At 34.8% G+C, this 9,344-nt stretch overlaps 2 protein-coding genes and 1 non-coding gene across 3 annotated transcripts; 2 read left to right on the forward strand and 1 right to left on the reverse strand.

Moving 5' to 3' along the window:
• The first annotated feature begins 48 nt into the window (after nucleotides 1-48).
• TRNAT-AGU lies at nucleotides 49-122 on the forward strand. The gene has a single exon. It is a non-coding gene; the product is annotated as a tRNA-Thr (tRNA).
• Nucleotides 123-606: 484 nt separating this feature from the next.
• LOC113289254 lies at nucleotides 607-3,080 on the reverse strand. The gene is made up of 3 exons (XM_026538461.1): nucleotides 2,723-3,080; nucleotides 2,392-2,610; nucleotides 607-977 (listed from the first exon to the last, which is right to left on the reverse strand). The coding sequence occupies exons 1-3, from the start codon at nucleotides 2,945-2,947 to the stop codon at nucleotides 951-953; spliced, it is 471 nt and encodes a 156-aa protein (XP_026394246.1). The 5' UTR covers nucleotides 2,948-3,080; the 3' UTR covers nucleotides 607-950.
• Nucleotides 3,081-3,552: 472 nt separating this feature from the next.
• Nucleotides 3,553-4,269, forward strand: LOC113291477. The gene has a single exon (XM_026541004.1). The coding sequence runs from the start codon at nucleotides 3,553-3,555 to the stop codon at nucleotides 4,267-4,269; it is 717 nt and encodes a 238-aa protein (XP_026396789.1).
• The last annotated feature ends 5,075 nt before the right edge of the window (nucleotides 4,270-9,344 follow it).

Consider the following 9,344-nt stretch of genomic DNA (forward strand, 5'->3'; position numbering starts at 1 on the left):
CGGTTTGGAACAGTACTGATCTCACAGCTCAGTAAGAACTAGCAAGCAGCTTTCATAGCTCAGTTGGTTAGAGCACCCGTTTAGTAAGCGGGAGGTCTTGAGTTCAACTTTCAATGAAAATGAAAGCATTCATTTTTTATTATTTTGTTTCTTATAGCCAATAGCATTTCAGCTGCCTTTTATTGACAGATTTGGGGTGGTCCCCAGATAATCGTCTGTTGTTGTTAGAGCATGACCATGGGTAGGGTTTCATGTTCAAAATAGTGTTGATTCTGTTGAAGGCCTATGGCTGTGCCTGTGACCTGTTTTCCAAACTAGTCCAGAATTCAGAAAGACTGCCTCTATCAACAAATGCAGTATCTAGAAGTGAATGAAGCAAGTGGTCATTGTAGTGGTTCCTTCTGATGCACTTGACCAAGGAAAGAAAAATTTGTAACTGAACCACCCAGCAGGGTAGAAAAACCTCTATTGGACAAAGCAGGTTTTTACTTTTATTTTTATATTTGGGAGATGAAGTCGTTCTCTTCTTCTTAAAAAAAACATCAAACATAAAGTCATTTCACGTTTCGTCAAAAGGAACTTCTTGCAGCAAGATTTATAATGATATGGTTTAACTTGGCAAAGTGTGTTACCGTTGAATTGAATTTCATCCAAACCAGTTTGAGAAAGTCGGCACGGAAGAGGGTAACATGATAAGAGAGAAGCAAGTAATGAAAATTCTTAGACCTACTCTATATAGCTCTCTGTAATGCTCACTAGTAAAAATATTGTGCATACTAGAGCTTATCACCAACGTCGTAGTAGTCTTTCACGTGGTAAATGAGCTATCCTAATGGTAGCAAAAAATATACATAAGACAAAATTTGTAAATGTGGGGGTGGGGGGTCCTCGATCATTCTTGCACCTGTCATCGACTTCCCCCAACCGACACCAACTTCTCCTTCCCTTCTTCAACTTCTTTGGAGAGCCTGGACATCCTATACATGCAGCAGCATCACAAACACACATTAACTATACATGCAGCAGCATCACAAACACACATTAACGATCCCAATAAAATCACAGAACGGAAAGTAAAAGAAACAAAAAATTTAAATACACCTATAATTTTGCAATTTGTCTACACAATTGCATAAAGAATTTCAATACAGACAGGAGCTAGGTAAAAGAAAACATTTGACAGCCTTCTATTTGTATTTTCAGAAGTTTAAACTCTAAGCCGGTCGGTTTCTTTTTGCTTATAAATCTCCTACTTTATAAGGCAAACAAACACTAAAGAGCGGATTCCAACTTTGTAATGTAAATGCAAATATCCAATAAACCACTACAGGGTAGACAACTATATACTATATAAGAAACACCATTGAAAACCAAGACTCAAGAGACAGACCAAATTTTTAAAATTTAACTAGGAATTACAAACATCAGAGAGGAGAGGAACACAATTTGCACATCATCTTCAGCAACCCATACTCAAAAAAGTTATAAAGCATATATGCATCTAATTTAGTCGTGGTCTACAACCCATATTCCAATTACAAAATATAATGTTGTCAAAAAGATATCTAGTTATGATCTGAACGGTTATCCTGAAACTTCCGATCAAAGAACCAAATCTATGGAATTAACAATGAATTGATAACAAGATCAAATGTAGAATGATAAGAATAAATGAAAGTATGGAAAAAAAAAACAGAGTTACATCAACTATCAATTGGCCCCAACGCATTGACGATGAATGTCAGGATAGTGTTGAAAATCAATGTCACGATAGTAAGGCTACCAACAGGAAACTAAACTATCTTAACACACGGAACCATGATAAGTCATGAGTAAAGTACTCAGACCGCAAAGTTTCAGTTTCATCAAGAGGGATAATTATTTTCCAACAGAATTCAGCGAGAGTTAATTGGAATGACTACGGTAAATGAAAAGATAGAATAAACGAAACGGAGTTACTTCAACTATCAATTAGCCTCAATGCTAGCATTGACGATTACTGTCAGGATAGTGTTGAAAATCAATGTCACCGTAGTAACTTTACCAACAGGAAACTAAGCTATCCTAACAAACAGAACCGTGATAAGTCATGAGTAAAGTAATTAGAACACAAAGTTTCAGTTTCATCAAGAGGGAATTTTTCCATCAGAATTCAGCAAGTAGTAATTGTGAACTACTACAAAGCAAACCATAATTCACTCATCATATCATAAGAAAGGAAATGAGGGTAAACAGTGTTGGTCCTAATAACAAACCCTAAAATTGTTGTTCTGGTGTAGACTCTAAATTGTTGATGCAAAAAAAACACAATTCTAATAACAGATGAAATGAGGCTCATACCATATACCATTCCCAAAAGAAGAAGAACAAGAGTGAAGAAATCAAACTAACCCTGGATTGGCTGGAAGGAGGTGGTTCAAGATCAATAGATCTAATAGACATTTTAGCAATTTCAGATACAGCTGATTCTCTAACATCAGGTACATCACTAGCCATATCTTCATATGCAGCTTCAAATGCTTCTTGCCAAAATCTAGGCAATCTAATCCTCCTACTGTGTGTATATATATCCCACATATGTTTCACTACTTTCTCCCTCTCTTCAATTTCCTGTTTCAATCATCCAAAATCAACAATCAGATTCATCAAAATATCAAAATACCTTTAAGATCCGACACAAAACTGAGAAATCTAGAGAGAGAGATGGGAAAAAGTAACTAACCAGAACATCGAGATCATCATGGATGGGAGAATCAAGAAGATCGTCAGAGAAACGATTGAGATTACCAGCAGACCATTTGAGAGTAACAGTACCAGTAAACATAGACCAAAATGCTAATAATAAAATTGCAGCTAATGCCCAGAATTTATACTTTCCTTTCCCAAATAAATTCCCATCTGAATTACTTTCTCTCTTATTTGTTACTGGCATATCATCTTCTTTCATTGTTTCTTCCCTCTGATTAATCGATCAAACCTCTGCTTTTCTTCCTTTCAGAGATTTTTAGAGAGGAAGAAGAAAAAGAATCGACAGATTTCGCAAATGATCTCTGATATTTTGAGATCCCTGTGGTTCGTATCAATGCGTTTGCTGCTTATTTGATGAGAATCACAGATGGACCAATCAGACAAAATGACAAATACCATAGTTAGGCCCAAGTCCACAAATACGACCCACATAAACTTTCGTAACCACATTAAAAATTTAATGAAAGTTTAGTTAGTAGATTTTTAAGGAAATTTAGTTGGAAACAAATTTAAGATAGAGATTATAGTATCACTGTACTTATCCCAAATATGATTTTTCAACGCGGATCAGTTATTTTCAACAAAATTTCCTTAGAAAATTAATGTAATAAATAAGATTCATTGATCTAAGCCTCTTATTATTAATCTAAATTCATTTACTTGTCCACTTAGTTATTCACTTCCCTACGTGAGTAAATTCCCTCGAACCGTCTCTCCCATTTTTTCTCTGTTTTCTTTCTTTATAAAAACTATTCAGTAAACCCTAGAAGGAAAAACACTGGACCTGGTAGACCTGGTTGTAGAATGGACGAAGACAAACAAAAACCCATGTCTCATCGTGAAATCAATGAAGAAGATATCGAACTTACACTCTTTACTCAACCACCATCTTCACCATTACCGGTATCTCACCACCACCATCATCAACAACAAGATATTATAGATATATTACCTTCACGTATCCCTCCTGCGAGACCAAAATCACGTGTTATGCGAAGAACCAAGGGTCGTGACAAGATGAAGAACACACCAATAGTACCACCGTATGAATGGGCGACAAATCAAAGAGCAAATATTCACACTCTTGATTACCTTCTATCACGTAACATGAAACGTATTTCAGGTGATGTACAGTGCAAGAAATGCAGTAATGTTTTTAATATTGAGTTTGATCTGGAAGCTAAGTTTATGGAGATTTCGCAGTATATTGCTGTACATAAAGAATCTTTACGTGATCGAGCACCGGAACACTGGATGAATTCTAAGCTTCCTAGTTGTGGAAGTTGTAGTCAAGCAAATAGTTTGAAGCCACTTCTTAATCAAAAGAAGAAAGAAATCAATTGGCTTTTTTTGTTTCTAGGGCAAATGATTGGTTGTTGTAGTCTTGCACAACTTAAGTATTATTGCAAGTATACGGACAATCATCGTACCGGTGCTAAAGATCGTCTTGTTTTCCTTGCCTACTTAGGGATATGTCACCAGCTTCAACCTGCTGATCCTACTTTTCGCCTTGGGCTATAGAATTCTAGATATGCCATGGTGTTCTTTTTGGTTTATTCTTAGAGATCTTTTTCATTCCGATTTAAGTATTTTAACTTTTGGTTAAAAGTGAATTTGTGGCAAATCTATTGTCTCTGAAATGTTTATGTGTTATTTTATTCAGATCAATAGTAGTTATATTTTAGATCCATTTTTATTCTGTTTTCTTCTTTGTTTGTCATATTACATTAGTTATCACTATCTGATTAATGAATTCTCGCATAATTCAAAATGACCCTAAAATTATTTATGCATGTTTAATTGTTCAAAATGTCCACACTCCACATCGACTCAACAACAAAAGCAGTATATTCAAATCCATTTTGAATTCCATAGCTGATATCAGTACAATTCGACACAACAGTGATGAAATAGTTGATGGGCTTTTGGAGAGGTCAAGGACTCGAGGTCATCTAATGGTTGGTCTTATTAACACCTTCTTTAGATTGTTCATTGCTAAAAGACAAAATTTGGTTAAATTAGAAACAAAAGATGACGTGGACTTAAAACCGAAAGTCATAGAGAAAGTCCAATGTGAACTTTCTCCTTTTACCTCCACTTAGTTTGGTATTGTTGTTTTATAAAGACGCTTTTCTGTTGTGATGTGCGTTGCGGTACTGTGTTGTGAAAATAGAGCGTCATAACGTTTGGTAAACTATAATATAAAAAGCGTTGTGAAATTAACAAACTGTAAATTCTGTTTGGTAAATTGGTATTTTAAAGTGCTGGTGATGTGGTTAATGACGAAAACATATACACTATAATTATAACAAATTATATTTTCAATTCTAATATATTTAATGAAATATAAGTATATGTATTTATTTTTAATTTTTAATTTTTTAATTTTTTTGTTTAAATAATATCTTTATTTGTATATATATTATAAAAAAAAACTTTATTCATAAGATAAAGGAATTTACACAGAAATGGTTGGAAATCGGGCAACAAGTTGTGCCCCGACGCCTTTCTGGATAGCCAACTCTACCCTTTGAAAAAGAGAACTACCTAATTTGCTATTAGCATCGTAACTAGCTAAGCAATTCGTCAATCTCTTCAAGAAGACAATAAAATCATCACCCAACTCACCTAATGTAGTAAAAGCCAAAATGCTAAATCCATAACCGTGTGTCGTACATATATCCAAATATTTAGTATTTTTACGAGCAACAGCTATAGAAATAGCACGACCTGGAGTGAAGCTTCGAGTCTCATTTTCGGAAAACGGCGAGGTCCCCGTGACGTCAAAACATGTATCACGACCATTCTCCCAGTTGTACACCATTATGTATGCGGGTTTCAAAGGAACATTCTGATCTGACAAGAAGCCCATTGATACTTCCTTCCTGGAAGCAACACTTTCCTTGTATCATATATCCATCAACATGTCACGTACTAAATCATGAAGAAATTTACCCCCAACTTCACTTGCGCAATAGATTTTGTGATCACCGGAAACATTCATGTGCCGCTTACAAATTGTATAAATGCTTTCCTCGGGGAAGAGTGGGATTCCTAGCCTGTATTGAGTGACAACACGGAACTGTCTGGGACCAATAGTTTGATGTAGTCCAACAATTGGTATTGCCTTCAAATAATCCATAGCATGCTCAGTCTTGTTGCTCTTCCATAAGGTTGCATCCCTTTCAGACATGGTGAACTTAGTGGGCAACTCCTTCTTGATAACATCAAAATAACAACCTGCCAAAGCTTTCATGGGATGAGGAGCAGTGATATTGATATTCAAATTAGAATGAGAAAGACCACAAGTATACATGAACTTGTTGAGTGCAAACTGGAAGTTGGGGTTTGGCTCTGACATACCAATAAAACTCAAAATTGTGCGTTGCAAGCTTTGAGTCTGAATGTAAGAAGCCAAATAACAGTACTGACCTGTATCAGACATTGTATATACCCCTAAACCTCCATCCTTCATAGATAAAGTTGCTAGTCTTTGCTGAAGAGGGCCGAAACCAGCACCATCCCCTGTGATCAATAGACATAGATACTGGAATAATTAGTATATATATATATATATACTAATTATTATTATTATTATCGAGAAAAAAAGAGTAAATATTTACATAGGATTATGGTTGCTTCACAAAAATATTTTTATTGTAATTTTTATTTTTTATTAAAAATGAAAAATAGAGGAACAAAGTAGAAGTTAGAAATATAATGATAAGTGTACAATATTCAAGGGTAAAATTTTTCTTTATAATAAAATAACAAAGTTAAAAAAGAAAATAGAATCGGTTCAATCAAATCATGTGGGTCCACAACGTCTGGTTTTCCAGCTTTTAAAATCTAGTGCTGAGTAGATTTTAAAAACATGCCTAAAATGGAAGTGTTTCTGTCAAGAAGCACTTTGAAAAAAAAATTCCAAACAAAATTTTTGATAAAAGTTTGTTACAAAGTGCTTTTGATAAAAATAAAAAAATCCAAAACAGGGCTTTAATTATGTCATCTTTTCTTATGACATTCACCATTGTATCAGAGATGAAAATTTGGTGGAAAAGGTCTTTAAGTCTTATGTGTCGTGCAATTTTAAAACCTTAACCCATTGCATTGGAGATGCTCATCCTAAGTGAAGTCTTATTACTGCATACCAGAATCTCAAACAAGCCCAATGGAAATATATAAAAGAATTAGGTAGTGAAAATCCTAATATCCCATGGGTAGTATTAGGAGACGCAAATATCCCTTTAAACTTGAAAGATAGAAACAAAAATAATGTTAGTTTTTCTGCTTCTTAAAATATTGTTAATTTAATTAAAAATGCAGGTCTAAATGATTTGGAGTTTGAAAATGCGGGGGTCTAACAACCACACCCAACAATTCGTTTGGAAATCTGAGAGGACTTACTCCAATACACTTTCTAGAGAATCAACTAGACAGTCAGACTCAACCTAGATTGAAGTATACCAAAGAGTATAATATCTCTAACTCTTAATTCAATCCGCAATCAGCAAATAGAAATCTGCGAGCCTGATTGAATATAAAAGGAGTTACTTGAACAGTACCAAAAACCAATGTTCAAGTGTCAATCAATGTAAATAAACAACCAAAGGTTAGATATTCTAATTGATTGATTTTAACGAACAATATATTTCAATTATATAACAAAATATAATGCGGAAAAGAAATAACACAGATACCAAAATTTTGTTAACGAGGAAACCGCAAATGCAGAAAAACCTCGGGACCTAGTCCAGATTGAACACCACACTGTATTAAGCCGCTACAGATACTATCATACTACCAATTAACTTCGGACTGGACTGTAGTTGAACTCTAATACATCTCACACTGATTCAAGGTACAGTTCCGCTCTTTACGTCTTTGATACCAGCAGGATACTACGCACTTGATTCCCTTAGCTGATCTCACCCACAACTAAGAGTTGCTACGACCCAAAGTCGAAGACTTGTTTGAAAAATTTGTTTCACACAAAAAAGTATATAGGATTGAATAAATTTGTCTCCCACAGAAATACCCAAGAGTTTTTGTTCCGTCTTTTGATAAATCAAGGTGAACAAGAACCAATTGATAAACCGGACTTATATTCCCGAAGAACAACCTAGTATTATCAATCACCTCACAATAAACTTAATCGACTAGCGAAACAAGACGAAGTTTGTTTGTGATTACTTTTCTATCTTGCCTATCGAAGACATAAAATCTCGAGCCAATTATTTCACTTGTAATCAACACGATAGAAACAGCAAGATCATATCACGCAACTACAAAGATAATAGTTGGGTTTGGCTTCACAATACCAATGAAGTCTTCAAGTCGTTAACATACAGGGTCTCGAGAAGAAACCTAAGGTTAAAGGAGAATCGACTCTAGTTATGCAACTAGTAACACACAGGAGGTATGGGGATTAGGTTTCCCAGTTGCTAGAGTTCTCCTTTATATAGTTTTCAAATCAGGGTTTGCAATCCAAGTTACCTTGGTAACAAAGCATTCAATATTCACCGTTAGACGAAAAACCTGATTCAATCAGGCTAATATCTTTCAACCGTTAGATCGAACTTAGCTTGTTACACACAAATGAAATGTACCCTCATTTAGGTTTATGTAATCGTACCTAAACGTGCACACCATGTTGGTTCACAAATAGTTAACCGAGGTTAGCCATATGATTACTCTCATATCAACCTTATTCATCTTAACCATAACTAGTTCAAATGACTTAAATGAAACTAGTTAAGAGTTGTTCAATTGTTTACAAAACACAATTGAAATCAAATCGGTTTGATTCACTTGAATCAATAATGAACATTATAGCCACGGTTTGCAAAGATTGCATTCCTTATGACTTAAATATTTAATTTCATGGACTTCACCGATTTGACAAAGTAACCAGCTTAAGTATGCGTACTTAAGCAACCGGTTTTTGAGCTAGTAAAGTTCTCAAACTCGGCAGAAATTTTCGGTTCAAAAACTTCCGCCAGTATGCGTACGAGTACGCGTACTTAAGGTGACTAGTTAAGAGTTTTTCCAAAACCAAACTCAGCAGAAATTCTCGGTTCTAGAACTTCCGCCAGTATGCGTACGTGTACGCATACTTAACCTGTCTCCTTCACCAATTTCGTATACACACATATACATACTCTTGGCTTCCGGTTTATGGACTTATACACTAATGTGCGAACATACTATATATGCTTATATCCAAAGATGGTTACATCATCAACTCTTTATTTCAATCATTGAAGCATCCTTCTATAATGTCAATAGTCGTTTTCACACACTATTAGCATCAAAGCAATTTTCAAGATATTGAAATAATCATTATTGAAACCTTCCAAGTCTTACACCAAATGATTGTATCACACAAACAGTAAGATGTTACTCGGCAATTTTCTCATGATATAAGATGAACTTGATCGAAGCGACAGCTTACCAACACATATTCGAGAAATTTGTAGAGATATCTCAGCTCGAAATCTTCAAATGTATATAGAAAACTATATCGGCAACACGAATTATGTCTCAATATAGGAGATAGTATAAACATACTTTCCAAGTGATAGATAAGTCAAGTC

The sequence above is a fragment of the Papaver somniferum genome, chromosome 6 (genome assembly GCF_003573695.1).
Source record: "Papaver somniferum cultivar HN1 chromosome 6, ASM357369v1, whole genome shotgun sequence".
NCBI lineage: Eukaryota > Viridiplantae > Streptophyta > Magnoliopsida > Ranunculales > Papaveraceae > Papaver > Papaver somniferum.